Source organism: Cavia porcellus, unplaced genomic scaffold (genome assembly GCF_034190915.1).
Source record: "Cavia porcellus strain 051 isolate PalLab524CR breed Dunkin Hartley unplaced genomic scaffold, mCavPor4.1 scaffold_5, whole genome shotgun sequence".
NCBI classification, from domain to species: Eukaryota; Metazoa; Chordata; class Mammalia; order Rodentia; family Caviidae; genus Cavia; species Cavia porcellus.
This window is the reverse complement of record NW_026947488.1, coordinates 49,221,762-49,241,630: the sequence shown is the minus strand read 5'-3', so window position 1 is coordinate 49,241,630 and position 19,869 is coordinate 49,221,762. Positions and strand designations below refer to the sequence as shown.

Genomic DNA, 19,869 nt, shown 5'->3' with positions numbered 1-19,869 from the left:
TTAATCTGTTTTCTAAATAGAAATTAGATTTTAAAATATAACTCATATAATTTACTACTTTTTAGAAACCTATTGCTGGGTCAGTGATTTAGCTCAGCGGCATAAGCATCTACCTGGCAAGTGCAAGTTTGATTCCCGGTGACAAGAAAAAGAAAATCAATTGCTGTCTTCCCATTAAATTTAGTGGTCCTGTATACTGACCACTGTTTACCTTCCCAGGTACAGTTTGTTCTGTCCTTGCCTTTATTTTCTGTACTGCCCCACCAGCCCTCTTTCTTTAGCTAGAACTCACCAGATGCATCCTGTTGATAAGGGCTTTCTTTGCATTTATTGTTCCCCCTATGTAGACTGTCCTGCTCTACCTCAGGACTGATCTCTCATCCTTTAGATCTTAGTTTAATTTTCCCAGAGAGCTCTTTCCTGACCATCCAGTTCAGACAAGTTCTTTGTGTTTTTCTTTATAGCAGTATTGATAATCTTTAATTACATTTCTGTACATTATCATGCACACTGATTTTCTACTCTTTCCACTTGAAATTCTTTAAAAGCTAGGGACTTTGTTTATTCACTCAGCTTAGGGTTAACTCATAGATGGTACTATTACACAGGGAGCAAGTGTATTGTTTATTTGCTTCACAAATATTTATTTCTGGATGTATCAGTGTAACATTTTGTTTGTTATTTGACTGGTATACCTCTGAACCTTTTTTTTCTGCCTGGCATTGGGAACTGAACCCAGAGCCTTTGCACTGAGCTATATCCTCATTCATTCATTCCATCCATTATTTTGAGACAGAATTTCACTAAGTTGCCCAAGCTGAAATCAAACTTGCAGTCCTTCAGTTCTGTAAAGTTCTGGGATTGCAGACATCTCCCACTGTGCTTCCAACTTTGTGTTTTTGATTGAAACTTTTTTCTTTGTATTTGTACTTTATTGAAACATGATTTTTAAAGCTTTATATTTCATGTAAATATTAGTATAGTTTCAAATGATGATTTACTGGCTTCCATGAAAAGTAAATGTAGTGATTCCTTTTAAAAGTAATATTCTGGGTGCCGGGGATTTAGCTCAGCCATACAGGTGCCTGCTTGGCAAGTGCAGCGTTGTGAGTTCAATCTCTGGTACAAAAAAATGAAAAAACAAAAACCAAAACAAAGTAGTATTCTGGAACTTCAATTGTAAATGTGTAGTCTTACAGTCTTTATTTCTTATTCTCTATTTCTCTCATATCCCGTTAATCCAAAACTTTTATGTTGTCTTAAAAGCAGTTCCTGTTTTATGTCACCCAGTGGGTCTCTTGCAGAATAAATGGTCTTGGCCTTCATGGTTAAGAATGCCAGTTGAAGTGTCATTACCAAATTTCCTTCCTTTGAACTTCTGCTCAAGAAGTTAAAAAAAAAAGTTTACAAAAGTATAAGAAATTAAGAAACAGGTAACCAAATAAGAAAATGAGTATTAGGTAATATAAAGAACTTTGAGACTCACAGGAGATCAGGGGTGAATACTGTGTATCTTACAGAAGTCACACTGGGAATTGTTTTCACTAGCCCCAAATCCAGAAAGAAGCAAACTGAGTGGGCATTGCCGGTTTCTTATCAGTGAAGAGTGGGAGAAATTGATGTGAAGGAGGATAAAATGAAAAATGAGAAAATTGCTTGGATGGTTGACTGCTTCAAATTCAGGGCTTCTGTCTCCTTGTTACAATATAATCTGCACTCTATGGTAGGACACTTAAACAAATTCTCAGAGGCAAGGAGAGGTTGGGTATTTTATTCTAACAGATTATGTATCTCTTCATTCCAAGCCAACATTTTTTTAGACTTCAGAACATAAAGAACTAGCCTACTTGCTAAGCTCCAGTGGCAATCCAGTATACTTGTGTAGGGAATAGAATTCTTAAAGTCACCTGTATTTTGCAGATAAAACATGTGGAAAACTGTGTCTGATAAAATGAAAGCAGTGACATTGTAGTTAATGCAAATATGTTGAAAAAAATAAAAAAGAATGCAGTTTGTAAAATAGGAACTTCAAGGACAGTCTTTCTAGCTTTGTGCTATAAATCAACTTAATGAGAATTTCATTTCAGAAAAGACAAAAGACAAAAATATAATAACAATAAGATGAAATGGGAAAGAATAGACTTAAAGAAACAGAAATAAATAGATTCAACAAAGACTAGAATGAAATTGAATAACTGACAGATGAGATAATTCCAATGAATACTGATGAAAAGGTTTGGAAAAAAATAAAGGCAAAAACACACGAAAGGAGATGATTCAATGTTAACGTAACAGATGTCCCTGAAGAAAAGAACCTAGTCAACAGAATACATGGATTGAAATAGCACAAGTTGTTTCAGGAAAACTTTAGTTTCACAGTGAGAAGACTTCATCTGGTCAAGTTAGAAACTTTTAGAATAAAGCTCATTATTGTTCAGGAAGATTCAGGGAAAGTTCTGTGCTTCCCACCAGGTGAGGTCAGGTCCAGTCTCTGTAGAGCTTTTTCTGTGATCTTTGTAGTGACTGTGTGCTGTCAAAGGTTACCAGACCACTGAGGATGGTAGAGCGTGTGACATGTGGCGTAGCGGTCATTGAGTTGCTAGCTGTCATCTAGGGCTAGTGAGAGGTGGCAGCAGCTCTGTGGAACACACTTATTTCTAAATTGATGAAGTTTGTCTTTGCTTACCTGCTTGTCTGGGTCTTAGAAGTAGTTGCTTAATGTTCTATTGTTTCTGAGAGGGAATAGAATTCATTTGTTTCTTAGAACGTATAACGTTATATTTTATTACTATTGTCCTTGTCTTATATTTGCTTCTCTGTGGTCTGAAAAAATTGACTGCTGTTGTATAAGGATCTTTGGGAGTTCACCTTAGCTTGGTTAGGGAACCCTGTCAGCCCCTAGGTATCTCCAGCTCTTAGGGCTAACAAGCTGACTGAGGAGGAGCAGAATGCATTAAGATACAGGTCAAGCACTCTGCATGCCACTTGAAAGAGTCATGGATTGGAGCATCTAGAGACTTTTCCTATGCTTTCCGAGTTTTCCTTCTTTCTCAAGATTATAGGTACATAAGGTGTCTGTGTGTGGTTGGAAGTGTTGGAAGTCCTTAGGAAACACCATACACAGCCAAAATTCTATCAGATTGTTAGAGTGGTATTCAATGCATTTTATAAAAACATTTTTCAGGATGGATTTAAGTCATTTCTACTTTGATAAAATGCAGCATTGTATCTTTAAAAAATAGCAAGAGATAGAAAAAAGAAGGCAACAGAGTCAGACAAAAGAGGAAGAGGAAGAAAAAAGAAAGGAGAGGGAAAGAGAATGAGACTGATTGAGAAATCTTCAGACTTCCTGATTGGAAATCAAACCAATAAAAGGTGGAAAAATCTTGGATTTCTTCATAACAACATTCAATACCAGTAGCATTCAAGGGAGCAGTGCCTGCGAGAAATGAAGGACCTTACACATTGAGTCAGCCGAGATGTCATTCACCTGTAAAGCGAGCAAGCGACGTCTTGAAGGAAAGTCGGTGAAGGGTGCGTGCTACTCTAAATACCACTTGGCAGTGGAAGCTGGCCAGCTCAGAGCTGAAGAGGTCAAGAGGGAAGCTGATGAACGTGGATACTGTGCAAGTTAGATAACAAAAATCAGGGAAAATGGGACTGGAAATATAAATACTAAGCTTTTCAGTGATCAAAGCAGGAAGTTAGTATGTTTTGTCTAAAATTGTGTATAATTTCAATACTTAGTAATTTTGGTCTATGTAATAAAATAAGGTATTTAATAAAACTAGTTACTGAATAATTATGAAATTAAAACCAAAGTCTAAGTAATTATTTACATATTTCTTAAAAGTGGTACATTCCAAAAATATTCCTAATGGCTGGTACAAATGTATGTACTATTCGTGTTTAGTAGATGCCATTGTTTTGTTATATTTGCTTCAAATCATGTGTAAAGTATTTAAGACAAAAGGAAAGTTTTAGAGAAAATAATGGATATATCAATGCATTCTCCACTCAAGTTAGGAGATAAAACATTGCTAGTACAGTTGACCTGTGCATGCTTTTCAAAATCCAGAGATAATCAGTATCCAGATTTTGCTATCAGTTGTTTATAGATTTTAATTTCTTGAGCTGAGTATGGTGGCTCACGCCTGTAATCCCAGCATTCGGGAAGCTAAGGCAGGAGGATTGTTGTGAGTTCGAGACCAGCCTGGGCTACAAAGTGAGCTCAAAGCCAGCCTGAAATGTCTAGTGAGACCCTGTCTCAAAACGACCAAAAAAACAAAACAAAAACAAAAAAACACTTCACTTTAATTTCTTTATACTTTAAGCATATGTAAAAATGTATTGAGTTAATAAATTTATAATAAAACAATATTCTGTAGTTTGGTTCTTTAACTCAGCATTGTTTTGAGATTTATGTTGATGTTGCTTGAGTATATTTATTCTTAGTCTGTATAATTAATTACCTGGATATATAATTTATCAATCTATTTTAACTGATAGGCAATTATGATAAATGCTATACAGCCTTGTTGAAATGTAATAACATTTTTCATAATTTTTTAAAAACTTGAACTATTCAGATAAACTTAATGTTTTATTTTATATTGTATTGTATTGTATTGTATTTTGTGTGTTTTGAGACAGGATCTCACTGAATTCACTGGATAGCCCAGACTGGCCTGTAACTCATGGTGATCTTTTGCCTCAGTCTCCTGAGTGCTGGGATAACATGCATGTGCCACCATGCCCAGATAGATTTAGAGTTTAAGAATGGCATTGGTTTCCAGATAGATTTAGAGTTTAAGAATGGCATTGGTTTCCCTTTGGTTTCGTTCGTTTGTTTTTTCTTTTCTTTTCTTTTCCTTCTGTACCAGAAATTGAACTCAGGACTTCATGATTGCTAGGCAGGTACTGTGCCACTGAGCTATAATCCCTGCTCCCCTTTGGTTTCTTTTTTTCCATTAAAAAATTAAGTATAGTATGTAAGATAGTATCCCTTTGTGTATTTTGTTAATTTGTCTATTCTGTGTATATGCTTAGAAGGATGTCTGAAATGATGTTTACTGCTGCATTATTTCCAGATGATGGAATGTGGGATCATTTTTTTAAACTTTTAGCTGTTTTTTTTTTTTACATTGTTTGTATTCTTCGTAATGGGCATCTATGATTTTATAATGGAAGTAGTGTGATTTTAAAAAAAACGAAAGCACATATTTTAAGATACTGAGTATGATTTTCAGTAATACATGAGTAAATGTGAATTGCATGAAAGGAGTATAAATCATTTTCTTTTTGTTAGTTTTGTATTTCAAAATATACTCATAATATAATTGAAATACTGTAATGGTATTCTGCCCCCCCACTTTGGTACCTGGGATTGAACTCACAACCTTGCGCTTGCCAGGCAGATAGTTACACCACTGAGCAAAATGCCCAGCCCTGTTCTGCCTTTCTTAAAAGCCAGATAAATATGCTAAACGTGGTGATTGATGGTTACATGTAGAACCTGAAGCAGTTCGATGCCAGCCTGAGCTACATATATTAAGTTCAAGTTCAGCCTGAACTACATAGTAAGACCCTATCTGAAAAAAATCTTTTAAAAATTGCCTTTAGCAATAACAAAAAGTCAGGTAAAAGTTTAGTAATTTTCATTTACTTAATTACTATTCCTTTTTCAGTACTGTTTTCAGTTTCTCATTTTGAATGAGGAAAAAGTTACAGTAAGTAATGTATGTCCTGTTAGTGCTGTGTAATGCAGCATTCAGGTGATTTAGACTGTGAGTATAAGATGTTTTGGGGAGGTATTAGAAGCTTCATCTTCTTTTCTTTCTGTTCTTTTTTTTTTTTTTTTTTTTTTTTTTTTTTTTTGATACTGGGGATTAAACTCACTACGTTGTGCTTATTAGGCAGATGCTTGTGCTGCTGAGCTAAACTCCTGACCCCAAAGCTTCATTATTTTCTTCATTATTTTAAATGTCTGGGTTGCGTAGTTCAGCTTCCCTTTCTGAATTCTTACATGTCCAGTGAGCTAGGTTTCAGGTGTGTTATCAGTGTAAAAGGTTCCTCTCTATATGTATGGGAATTTTAGTGAGTATCTCCAAGCTGGATTATATCACAAATAAGAGAGTACAGATGTTCTGATTTGGCTTTTGGGTAAAAATAGGACTGTTTGTTTTGTAGGTATGACCTTGTTTCTAAGGAATGGCTTCCACTGAACCGTTCTGTGAACAATGTGGTTGTGAGATACGGTCATTCTTTAGCCTTGTATAAGGTAAGAGATTATATAAGGTTTGCACTGAACTATAAACTCAGCTACTCCTTCGTGTCATTATGTATAGTATAGTGGAAGAAGTAGTCAATATTGATTCTAATTGGAAAAAGCTGGGGGGAGAGGTTAAGTAATTGGTTAAGTTGTAAATAGAAACAGAAGTTGAAGTTTTTTTAACCTATGACTGTGGTCCGAATGATTAAGAATGATGATTAATGAGTGTAGATTAACCTTTATGCCCATTAGCAAAGTTTAGACAAGAACAACCACATTGTAATGTGACTGAATAATCATTTTCATTTCCTTGTTTTTGTAGGTGTATGGTAGAATGGGGCAGCTTTATTTTTCCAAGTCCTTTTATTCTATACAAGATCTCATTTGAGGAAGTCTAAGAAAAGTGGCAAAGTTTTAGAAAAATAGAATATTTGTTTTATTTTATTTTATTCCTTTCTCTGTCCTTTTCCTAATAATTACTGAAAGGTACATTTCACTAATATTTTTAAAGTTAATAATATTGAGATATTTGAACTGATTGTTTTTTTATTCTCAGATTTGAATTTTCAGTATTTTTAAAACTCCTATTTACATTTTTCCCATAGGATAAAATTTACATGTATGGAGGAAAAATTGATTCAACAGGGAATGTGACCAATGAGTTAAGAGTGTTTCATATTCATAATGAATCGTGGGTGTTGTTGACCCCAAAGGCAAAGGAGCAGTATGCAGTGGTTGGTCACTCAGCACACATCGTTACACTGAACACTGGCCGAGTGGTCATGCTGGTCATCTTTGGTCACTGCCCTCTCTATGGCTATATAAGCAATGTACAGGAATATGACTTGGGTAGGTATACTTTTCCCAGCAGATGTGTTTTGAACATTAACACCTCTACCATCATTATTAGGATGGTTTAACAAGATTCAATCTAACTTGATCCAATTCTTTTTCTTGAAACTCACTGAACAGTAATGTAAAATTCAGTGAAATTCATATTATTGATGCCCCTATGTAATATATCAAACAATAAATGCTCTGAAACACATTTGTATAGCCCTTTAGAGATTAGTTTAATGGAGTTTGATTTCGTGTGTGTGTGTGTGTGTGTGTGTGTGTGTGTGTGTGTGTGTTTATTTTCTCCTTTGGCTAAATTTTATTGTATCTGTTATTGTTCGTAGAAGAGTATCAGCTATAGATGCCTTGTGCTCTGGATGAATGATTTGGGGATGACAATGTACAAATGTGTACCATTGTTACTCCCTGTTTTGAAATTTTGTTTTCCTTTTTTCTCTCTTTGAAATAAAATGGATTTGAAAAAAAAAAAGTACCAACTATAATTGATGTTTTGAGAAGATAGGCCTATGAAGGTGTGTTGATCCCTAAGGTCATAGTGAATTGAATGTTCATTTGTTCTTAAATTTTAGTGACATTCTTTTCCTATATAGCATATAAAACATTTAACTGAAAAAAAAATACATTTAACTGACTGTAGTTTGGCCACATGGCTTTGATACAAGTTTAGATGACTTTTTTTAAAATAAAAAGTTCTATATATATGATTATGGGTACTTCCATATTCAGATGTATATATATCTATGTATAGATATCTCAGTCAGCTTTCTTGGAATCCCTTCTTTTGCCCTAAACTATTTGGATTTTAAGTATTAGAGAAGAGGAGATTGCAACTGGCTTTTCTCTTTTCAGATAAGAATACGTGGAGTATATTACCCACCCAGGGTGCCCTTGTACAAGGAGGCTATGGGCACAGCAGTGTTTATGATCACAAGACCAAGGCCTTGTATGTTCATGGTGGCTACAAGGCTTTCAGTGCAAATAAATACCGACTCACTGATGACCTCTACAGATATGACGTGGATACCCAGATGTGGTGGGTGGTTTTTCTTGGGCTTCCACTTTAAGATACAGATTTGAGCAAGGCAGTTGGTGGGAAAACGTACTATATTTTTGTTTTCAGATCTGGTTAATTATCCAGAGATTATCTCTTGACATTGTACCTAGAGAAATTAGGAAATAAGCACAGAGTAAGAAAGTAGCTAGTATTTATGTTTTTTGTATTTCTTATAGTTTATAGTAGGATAATTAGAAAATACTTAGAAGTTTTGAGCTGATTCTTTCTTTCTTTTTTCTTTTTTCTGGTATCAGGGCTTGAACTCATGACCTCGCGCTTGCAAAGCAGGCACTTATGCTAAATCACTAGCTAAATCACCAGCCTGATTTTCAATTTTCATACACTAAGCACTGCTATAAAATTTTATCCTACAGAATAAAATAAATAGCTGAGTTTGTACACACTGTTGTAATTAATTAAAAGGTTTTTTTTTTCTTCTTTTGGAGGTAGTGCTGGGGATCAAATAAGGGATTTACACATGCTAGGCAAGTACTCTATCACTGACCTGTATCCCAAGGTCAAGAGATACCTAGTGTTTAATCTTGCCTTGTTATAAATGTGTAACTTTTACTATCAGTCATCCCATAAAATCAATAGGCAAGGTGTGTTTATATCTAATTGATAGAGTTTTCCTCACTGAACTATAGATTTGCCTGTGAAAAGTGTGCTAATTTTAACAAATGTCAAGCAGATTTGACTTATGGAATAATGTAATGATAAACCAATAGTTTCTGTTTCTTTTTATATTTCCTCATATATTTGGGATCATATCATGGGTATGATTTCACATGTTATCATAAAAATTATGTTTTTTTAGTGGCTAGTATTCCATTGTGTAGGGATACTAAGCTGGTGTACTTGATGATTTTAATTTCTAGCTTTTGTCTTTTAAAAAAATCATTGTATAGGGCTTCTTTCTGTATTTCACAATTTATGCCCAGAAATTGTGATTACAATGCCTTGGGGTTTGAACATTTTACAGCTCTTAATATATTTTGCCAAAATTCTTACAGAGTTTCCTACATATTTATTGAGAAAATTATATATAGGGAAGGTCTAGAAGTATTTACATATTTGGGTCTGAAGTTAATAAAATGGCTATGTTTGCATTAGCAGATAGATAAGTATTCTTTAAAAACTAACCTTGTATTTATTATTTTTAAATAAACTCAAAAGGACCATTCTTAAGGACAGCCGATTTTTCCGTTACTTGCACACAGCTGTAGTAGTGAGTGGAACCATGCTGGTGTTTGGAGGAAATACACACAACGACACATCCATGAGCCATGGTGCCAAATGTTTCTCTTCAGATTTCATGGCTTATGACATTGGTAAGTTTTCCAGTGCCATTTAACTTCAAAAAGGTTTTATTGAGGAAACTTTAAAAAAGTAACTGAAAATATCACCAGTTCAAATGGGTTTTACCATTTGGAAGAGATACAAATGGTAGTTTTATATTTATTTGATTATGGTTACAGATTTATTAAAAGTATAGCTTCTATGGTAGGTTCTTTTTGAAGTCACTGTTGCTAGCTGCTTGAATAGAACTGTTTTTGAGGCTGAGTTCAGAGAAATGATTTCTCCATTTTTACAAAAATGGTTTCCCTGCCTTACATGTAGAGCTGGAGTAGTTGTAATCACCAACATTGCATAAATTGGTTTAAGCACAGATTCACACATATTTTTCATTGTATAATATATTTGACCAGAAGAGGGCAGTGTTTGTTTCCACAAAGCAAATACAGCACAAGAACTGTTTTTGTGTAAATATGTTGTTGTTTCATTTACAAACATTTTTATTGTGGTAAATACACATAACATTTAAAATCTTAATATTTTTAAGTATATAGTTCAATGGAATTCAATACATTCATAATATTTACATCCAGCACTACCATCTGTGCTCGTAACTGTCTTCATCATGTAAAACTGAAACAGTCTGCACATTAAACAATAATTCCCCTTTCCGTCTCCTCTCCAACTTTTGCAACTACCATTCTTTTATCGCTACAGTTTTGATTATTCTAAGCCAGGTTTTAATTTTTGACAGACATTTAAGTGCAGACCACTGAGCTTGTATATTGGGGGATAACGATAAATGAGTTACAGCCCTTAGTCTAATGATGAAGCGGCAGAAAAATGGGCAGTGTAACTGCAATTCAGATGTTTCTTGCTGAAGAGAATACATGAAAGAGTCTCTTGAGTACCCTCAAATCACTCTTAAGGTTGATTGGGAGGGCCTTTGAGGAGGAGCCATCTAAGGTGAGGTCTTGAGGAATTCTGGGAAGCAGCCAAGTAAAGCTAGGCAGGGCTTCCTAGGCCCTAGACACCCATGTACAGAGACACAGGTGGCAAGAAATCATGGCACATGGCTGAGAAATTAATTTTGTGTGTATCATAACACAAAAGGTGGCAGTGGCCTCAAGTGGAACTAGAGAAATAAACAGCAGTCAAGGGAGGCCATTCTGATCTTGAGAAGCCTGCTGTGCCTTGCTGAGGCCTATAGGTTTTTCGAAGTATCTTCCAGAGGAGGAGATAGAATCTTATGTCTCATGAAGATCTCTTCAGTGGCATTATGGCAAGTGGTTAGAAAAGGGCCTGTTGGTAGTTAGAGGGCTACTACTGAAGTCCTGCTGAAGATTTGAACCAGTGTAGTGAGCGTGGCTATGAAGATAAAGAGTTAGATGTACTTCACTGACTACCAGGAGCATGAAGGTTGCGTGGGGTGTGTTTTAAGAGAGATGCAAGCCAAAGGAGTAAGGTGAATATTCAGATGGAGGTAAATCTGGAAGAGACATTAAGAAAGGGATGAGCCCAGTCATGGTGGTGCACACCTGTGATCCCAGCAATTGGAAGGCTGAGGCAGGAGGGTTGCAGTAAGTTTGAGTCAGCCTAGTCTACATGGTGAGTTCAAGGCCAACTGCGTAGTGCGACCCTCTCTCCAGAGAAAGAGAGAGAGAGAGATAGCGAGAGACAGAGAAAGAAAGAGGAAGCCTTGGGCATATTTAAGCCTCTGGCGGATGCTGGAGGCCCAAAGGAGAGAAGGGTATGCATTGTTCATTCAAGGTGGGTGTCTTTCCAGGTAAGATGAGAGGAAGAGATACTGCAACACCATGGTAATAGGGAAGGATACAAAGTGGGTTGGCTAGAAGCCAGGGAGTTGTGGCTTCTGTTTCCCCTGGGAGGAAGTCAGGATCCAAGCCGTGAAGACTGTTGTCAGGCTTGAATGAAGGTCTGGGCGGAGAAGAACCCATGTTCAGTGCGTGTGTCAGAGAGAGGAGAGGAGAGAGACAGTGAACATGAGGACAGTGTGTGTGGTGCACGAGCCTCCACTGGCTGGATTAGGTACAGAGGACAAGTTGCTGGCATGGGTCAGGACAAAGGAAAATCAGTATATCTATGGAATCAAGGGAGAACTTTTTAAACATTAAATTTAAGTTTTCATTTAAAAATTTTTAATTTTCCACTGATACTTTTCCATTGTAGCTACTTAAGTTTGGGCAAGTCAGAATAGAAAAGATTGGAAAATAATCATGAAAGCTATTTTATTCAAATAAGCTTTGTAAAGTACAAAATTTACGTGAGTTTAAAAAAAAAAAACCTTCTAGGGGCTGGGGATTTAGCTCAGCGGCATAAGCACCTGCTTTCCAAGCAGGCGGTTGTGAGTTCAATCCCGGGTACCGATAAAAAGGAGAAAGACAAAAAAAAAAAAAATACCTTCTAGAGTGGAACAGCGTGACAGGCTTGTCAGCATTGGCTGCATTTGCTAATTAACATTGCTACATGATCTCCCTTTCTTTCCTGTCCCACTGATTTGTTACTGCCATTTTGTGCCCGAGCAGTAACTGTGTGACTAAGAAAGTTGAGGGGTGTTTTATGAGGCTATGTTTCAGTCTTCTTCCCAAAAGCTGTGTCAGTTCCTGTTGATTACAAGTCCATTCTGAAACAAGTTTTTCTTGTTTCTAGCTTGTGACCGTTGGTCAGTGCTTCCCAGACCTGATCTCCACCATGACGTCAACAGATTTGGCCACTCAGCAGTCTTACACAACAGGTAATTAGAGAAGTTCTTGCTTTTTTCTCTCTTGAGTTTAAAATGAAAATAAAATAAAATGAAGTGGAATAGATAGGGATTTCTTGGCCTAGCTTTAAAATGCTTAATATGGATATGAATTTCCTCAAGTGCCTTGTTTATTGGTCTGGTTTTGTTAGAATGCAGAGTATGCTATATTTGGTGGTGTCTGAATGCATGAGATAGCCAAAGCTATATACACATGACTGTCTTATGCTCTCTGCCATTCTTTTTGGTATTTAAGTTGTCAAGTTTCTAGTAGTTGTATCTGAATGGTAAAGAGAGTTATGAGGGGGGAAAAAAAGAAAAAAGGCACTTTAGGTAAGGGATAATATAGGGGAACAGACATGGGGTTAAGCTTGGTAAGACCACATATACCTGTAAGCAGTGCCCGAATCATACTGCCAGAGCTTTGTGTAAGTCTGCCCTGGAGAAGTCTCCATCCAGTAAGAGATTTGAAGTGGTCATTTTCTTATTTCTTATAGTGAACTTTAAAGACTTTGGAGAAGCTAAACAGCTTAATCACATTATTAATTTTTCTTACTTTGTTTCTGCTATTATTGGTATATCTCTGTTCGTGTTTAAAATCAAAGTCATATAAAACCCTAAAGCTGTGTTATGTTGGGATCCTTTTGGATTTTAAAATTTTTGTTATGGTGATGAAGAACAGGGAAGGTATTTTAGTTTGGATTAGAAAAAAAATCAACATTTTGAAGATGTGAAGAAAGATTCAACAGAATTTAGAAACTAGAATTTTGGAAGTAGCTGACATCTTTTATAAAGTAATGATTTCATTTTTAGCAGTATATATAGTTTTATGGCGAGAATGTTTGATAGTTACAGACTAAAATAGAAGGATTGTTGACTACCTTGGTTACTTTAAGTGTTATCTTCAATTATAATATGATGTTTCCTCTCTGAGGAAGACTGTTCAAAACCTTCTAGCAAGTGCTTCTTGAGGCTTTTCACCTCAAGCAATGGAACCCTTGGCCATCACCTTGACCCTGGCTGCCTGACCTCAGGTTTCCTGATCTTTGTGTTCCTGGTATTGTAGCAGGGCTTGGCATGTAGTAGGCATTAGCTGAATGGCACCTGTTTATGCAGTGATTATAACCATCAAACAAATCATCTTCTGTTGAAGCATTCTTAGGAGCTGAGTACAGTGGTGCATGCCTGTTATCTCCACTATTCAGGAAGCTAAAGTTGAAGGATACCAACTTCAATGCCAGATTGGGGAACTTAGTGAGACTGTCTCAAAATAGGCTGGGAATGTAGCCTAGTGGTAGAGCACTTGCCTGGCACATGTCTCTGATTCAATCCCCAGAACCACCAAAAAAAGAGGAGGTTTATACAAACTTTTAGATAAGTTTGCAGTAAAACATTGTTTAACTATGCATCAAAGTTGAAAATGACTTGTTCAGTTATAATAAAATTTTAGTTTTCATGTAATTTCAGTAGCGTGTTTGAGTCCGGATCTGTGAGTGTGTGTGAGTAAAGGGCAGAGTTGAAAAGGGCAAGAGTTGACGAGAGATGCCATAGTGCTAAAGGAGAAACTTTGATTCACATTTATCCATGTTGTTAAATCAGTCAGCAGCTCTGGAGCAGCTGTGCCTGCCTTAGTTGTTCTGACTCCTTTTGAGAGAGGTGGGAAACAGAGAAGAGGCTGTGAGGCATTGAGGCTGCAGAGGATGTTGTGTTCCTCTCAGCTCCTTGCTATATGCCTCTTGGAAGGCATCTTCTGACCCTTCTAGGGGATGTGTGTTACCAAAGGGATTCAAAATGTCTGGGAACACCAACTCTCTTGGGAGAAAAGGAAGCTAAGCAACAAATTCACTAGCCAAATCCAGCCTGTTCCATATATTATTAAGTTGATAGTGGGGTTAAAAGTGAAACTGGTGATTTTTTTGGTAATTGAATCATGCAGTTTTCAAATATGCTAACAAATATTTAGATAACCATGTGATCTTTATGCTTCAGTTATTAGTACTCTGTTGATTTGAGGGAACTAGAGGCACAGTGCAAGTAAATTATTGAGTACCTCATTGTGGATTAGGATTGACATTCCTGGCAATTTGTAGGATCTTGGAGTTGCAGAAGGTCCTAGAAGCCATCTCCTAAAATCTCATATAATGCATGCATCTCTTTATACTTGTTCAGGGGTAGAGATGCCTCATGAAGAGAAGAATATCCTTTAAGTTCAAGCATGAGAAATTTACTTAAGAGGGATGCTCCTGGCTTTTTAGAAGACACTAATTATTAGCAAGTTCATGATATCTGGAATCTGCTTTGCTGTATCTTCCACTTACTGATCTTGTGTCCAATCTTTAAATTGTAGCAAGAGAAGCATTAGTCCTATACTATGCATATTTCCCTCAGATCTTTAAAGGATAGTGTTATCTGTTAGCTGTTATCACAGCCTCCAGCCTTATTTTCTTCAGACTTATCTGGAGAGGCTTGGTAAAATTAAGGATGACCCACTGAACATCACACAAGAGGTACAGAGATATTCTAGGCATGCAACTATTGCCTGGGATACTCTATGATACAAATAATACCATTTTTGTAAACCTTGTTAGCCTTGTATTTTAAGAATTTTGAAAGTAGCATTTTAAGAATTTTCTCTTGAGCTATTATACTTACTTTTGGCTTTATGTATAAATGTGGCCTGTGAATTAGAATGGATATATACAAGAAGCTACACATAAAGTATGTAATTTTATAAATTTGACATTGATACACTTGTGAAATCATCACTATAGTCAAGATCTCACAAAGTTTATGTTCTCTTGTTTAAAAAAATAGTTCCTATCTATATTCATGAAAGATAATTGGCTTGTAGTTGTTTTTTCTTGTGATGTCATTTGTTATTGACTAACTCTGGACTTTCAGAATGTGTTGAGGAGTATCCTTTCCTCTTCCATTATGTTGTTTAACTTTTGATCACTGTGATCAAATACCCGAGAAACCAACTTAGAAGGGAAAGGTTTATTACAACTATGGTTTCAAAGATTGTGGTCCCTGGTTGGATGGCTCCAACCCTGAAACATTATGGCAGAAGGGTATGGAGGAAGGCTGCTCACTTTAAAGCAGACGAAGTAGGAAGAAAGCCAGAGAGGCAGGAGCTGGGGAGAAGCACACCTTCAGTGACCTGCTTATTCCAGTTAAACCCCTGTGTCTGTGTAGTCTGTTTAGCTATCAGTGCATCATTGAATTAATCCACTAATAAGGTTAGTGCCATGATTAACCTTTTGCTCTCTTGACCTCACTTCTGACCATTGCTGAATTAGGGACCATGCTTCATAATGCACTTGGGGAAATTCAGTTTTGTTCTTCTGAACAGTACTTTTCTTTGGAAAACAAACTCTGCAGAGAGTTCCTCCCAACAAGTTGTTTCAGCTTATTTCTAGAGGACTAGTACAGGCAGAATTAATAATTAGGGAGGGTGGAAAGCAAAAAAATCCAAAAAACAGTAGATTTCACAGGACAAAACTCTTTTTTTTTTTTTTAAATTTTTTTTTTAAATTTTATTTAAGGAGAAAAGAAAAAAAAGCAGAGAAAGGGTACAAGTTATACAGATTTGCAGAAAAAAAAATGAACAGTAGGAAATTACTAGTTAATGGATTACATATTGTCATCTTAGAAATAATTGTTCAAGTCACAAAATTAAAGCTTGTAAAGTGGACATTCCATCAATGATACTGCAAACAGTTCTGTTCAATGATCCAATAAAACTCTGTGATATCATTTTCTATCTTATACACTTAAATATACATGCAGTTATATAGTACAGAGCACTTTCTTTTCCTCTCTTTTGTACAATGACTATTACACATTTTGGGTTTCATTGCTCCCACGGTTCTTATTACTTTTTTGGAAGAGAGTAAAACCAAATGTGACATAACAGAACAGAATCGGTCAAGTCAAAAGGGTGGACATAATAGATAATGTGAAAACATAATACAAGGTGATCAACAATGGTTACCATAATGCCTCCCGCTATCTCTAATAGAATTGCCTATATTGTTAGTTACAATACAATTGAACAAAACTGTAAAGAATAAAACCGACAAAACCAAAACATTGGAGACATTGTAGGTCTTCAAAAATAGATAAAAGTCAATGAGAATGGGCGTTATAATGAATCTCATTATCTTCACAGCTGATGCCTAAATTTTCGAACCTGATACTATCCAGCAAAACAGAATGGGGGAACATCAGTTAAAAACCAGATGGTGAGAGTAATACAGGGCTTTAAATCGAGGTAATGGAAAGTCAAAGTGGGTTACTATAATATATCCTGCTATTTTTTTCCTTTAATTAAAAGGATAAAAATAAAAAAGTAAATAATGGAGTGGAGATTGAGATAAAAGAGGGCATAACAACGAAACAGCACAGATCAAAACATAACCATTTAAGCAGAATAGTGTTTCACCACCAGATAATCCTGACCTAAAAGTAGTTACCATATTATCTCTTTCCTTGAAATCCTTGAGTACAACTTCGTATACTGTAGCATTAAGTATATCAAAACAATGTAAAACCATTCAAGAGAATGACAGCATTACAGAGTATTTAGAATCGACTAACAGAAAATGAACAATGGTTTCTGTATAATCTCCTTGTCTTAAAAAGGTTTTTGCTTATACTATCATACATAATAAAATCCAGTAAGATACAACCTATTTGGACCATTGGAGACAGAAGGACAAAAGCTAGATGAGACTTCAAAACAAGATGATACTAAATCAGTATTACCTATTAAGATGTCATTTTCTCCAAAATAGCTGTTCCTATCATCCAATCTTCTCTGCCTCATTTCTGTTGAGCTCTTATTCTGTCAGTAGCTGTCAGTTTGTCTTCTTCACTTTGTTCTCTGCTCCATTCGTTGTGGCCTCCATTATTTCTGGATTCTTTGTATTTTTCTTTTTTTAGAATATCCTGCAATACTCTCTGTAGAGTTGAATTGGTGGTTGCAAATTCCCCCAGTTCCTCTTTATCCTGGAAGCACCTTGTTTTTCCATCAATTTCGAGGGACAGTTGTGCAGGATATCTCAATCTTGGCTGGAGATTATTATCTTTCAAAGCTTGAATTATTTCCCCCCAAGCTCTTCGTGATTTGATGGTTTGTGCAGAGAAATCTGCTGTAATTCTGATGGGTGCTCCCTTGTAAGTGGTCTGCTTCTTGTCTCTGACAGCTTTTAATATTCTGTTCTTGTATTGAATTTCTGGAATTTTTATTATTATATGCCTGGGTGTTGCTCTGTTAGGGTTGTAGGTGGCTGGGGTCCTGTATGCCTCATACATCTGAGTATCTTTACCTTTTGCTAAATTAGGAAAATTCTCCTGGATTATTTCTGTGAGTAGCTTTTGTAGTTCATTTGTTTGTGTCCCTACTTCTTCTTTTATGTTCTTAATCCTTAAGTTATGGCTCCTCTTATCATCTTCTTGTCTTTGTATTATTGCTGTTTGTTTCTTTGTTATTTTTAAGAAGTTTTTCATTTCGTTCTCCCATATTACAATTCTGCCCTCCAGTTCAGATAGTCTGTCCTTAGTTTCTTTCAAGCTGTTATGCCAGTCTTCGATAGACTTCTTAGTTTCTTGGTAGTCCCTTTGAACCTGCTTCACGTATTCTATGCTTTCCCTGTTTTCTCCATCAAACACTTCTCCCCTCTTTTTCTGTTCTTCCATTCCACCATCTGTTTTTTCTTGGGTGGTGCTTAGTATTTCTCTAACTATTTTGCATACTTCTAGCTTCAGGTCGTTGATAACTTCATTCCTGAATTGGTCTATGAGGCTCTCTATATGGCGCCTTATGTGTAATGGTGCGGTGTCTGTTATTGCCTGTTTCTCAGAATTGGGGGCCAAGGAGCCTTTCTTGTTGCTGCCTCTTCCCATATTCTCTGTTCCTTATATATGCAAGCTTATATGAGAGGCCTAGCTTCTCTCTCTGTCAGCCACAGCCTGATCGAATTGCGCCGGTTAGGTGTTTCCACTCACTGCTGCACACCAGGCAGCCTACGCGGGGGCCCGCCCCTCCCGGCCTCCGTCAGGCTCTGGGATCTGGGTTGGGCCAGCCTACGGGGTCCGCCGGCAGCGTCACGCAGGCCAGGCACTTTTCACCAATCCCGCCCGACAGGGGAATGTGTGGCTGGAGTCGCCAGCGCGCCCTGCTCCCGCAGGACTGCCCGGGCCCAGAAAGTCCGTTGGAGTCAAACTGTGGTGGAGTGTCAGTTTCTCTCACTCACCTCGCCACAAGTCAGAACATGCCTCCCTGCCTGTCCTGTTTTCGACTCCGTTCACAGACTCCCGTTCTCAGAGTTTCCGTGCGTCTCTCTCCTTGCCGAGCCGATGTAGAGGCAGCCAGCCACCGCGCGGCGGGAAACCCAAATGGCGTGGGGTCCAGCCTCAGCAGCGAGGCTTTTCTGTTCCTGTTTTAGCACCAGGACTGCATTCCAAGTTGGTTTCTCTCAGCCGAGTTCGTTCCTGAGTCAGCAGAGCATAACTCCACCTGCTTATGTCTCTTTAGTCCGCACCATACCTGGCTTCTGAGCCTAGTTTTCAGAGAGCCTCCGGTAGTTGCTGTTATCTGTCCGCCATGTTCTCCCGGAAGTCAGGACAAAACTCTTAACTATTTTAACAAATAGTTTTCTTTTAGACATCCTGCTATGTCACAGAATAAACCAGAGACAAAAGATTTGATCTACTAAGGAATCTGATATTTTAACTGACTATTTTAGACAACAGAGTTAACAATAGGTTATTCCTGTCTTACAATAAATGTCATCTCATCCTGTTAGAAAAATCATGCTAAAACTAGAAAAAGCATGATTAGCTCTATTTTAGTCCCTAGCATAACACATTATGACTAAAAATTAAGAAGAAACCTTTTCTTCCCTTTAAATAGTTTGTATTATGTCATACAGATTTTTAAAATGTTAACAAAATTGATGAACAAAAAAATCCTTGGAAATATATTATCAGAGAAAATGGAAGTATTGAGCACAGGCACAAGTCATTCTTCAGTCTACTTCTATGTAAGACTGTTTCTTTTAATGTGTTTTCTCTTTCTCCTCTCCTGTGCAGTTCCACTGTAGTAAGTTATGCTTGACAGTGTCCTACAGGTCTCTAGCCCAGTTCATTTTCTTCAGGTTATATAATTATTATGGAATTTTTTGGGGTTTTTCTCCTTGAAGTGTCAGGGATTGAACCTAGGACCTACGTGTCAGATACTGCTGAACCACTAAGTTACATTCCCTGCCATATTGATCTGACTTAAAGTTCTCATTTTTTCCCCACTGCCAATTTAAGTCTGGTATTGGGTTGCTGTAGTGAATTTTTCATTTTCTGAATAGAAATTCCCTTTATAATTTATGTCCCTATTATTATCCCCTATCTGTTGAGTCATTCATATCATGCTTCACTTATTTCTTTGGACCTAATCCCTCCCTCCCCAAGTATATTAGTTGCGTTGAAGTCTTTGTCACCTAAATGTGGAACCAAGGGAACTGTTGATGTTTATTTAATGTCTTGTGGACTCTATTCTGTGGTTTCTGTTTTCCACACACTGTGCCACTGTTAATTTCTCTTCATGGTAGTTTTTTATTTTGAGCCTGAGTT

General features: G+C 36.9%; 1 protein-coding gene across 2 annotated transcripts in view; it reads left to right on the top strand.

The window, feature by feature from the left end:
- Atrn (attractin) overlaps positions 1-19,869 on the top strand; it is a 151,503-nt gene that overhangs the window by 66,529 nt on the left and 65,105 nt on the right. For both annotated transcript variants that reach the window (XM_063248768.1, XM_005008351.4), the window contains 5 exons: positions 6,190-6,280; positions 6,877-7,120; positions 7,979-8,162; positions 9,360-9,514; positions 12,150-12,234. In XM_063248768.1, the coding sequence (XP_063104838.1) occupies positions 6,190-6,280; positions 6,877-7,120; positions 7,979-8,162; positions 9,360-9,514; positions 12,150-12,234 (759 nt within the window). The remainder of the gene's footprint in view (positions 1-6,189; positions 6,281-6,876; positions 7,121-7,978; positions 8,163-9,359; positions 9,515-12,149; positions 12,235-19,869) is intronic.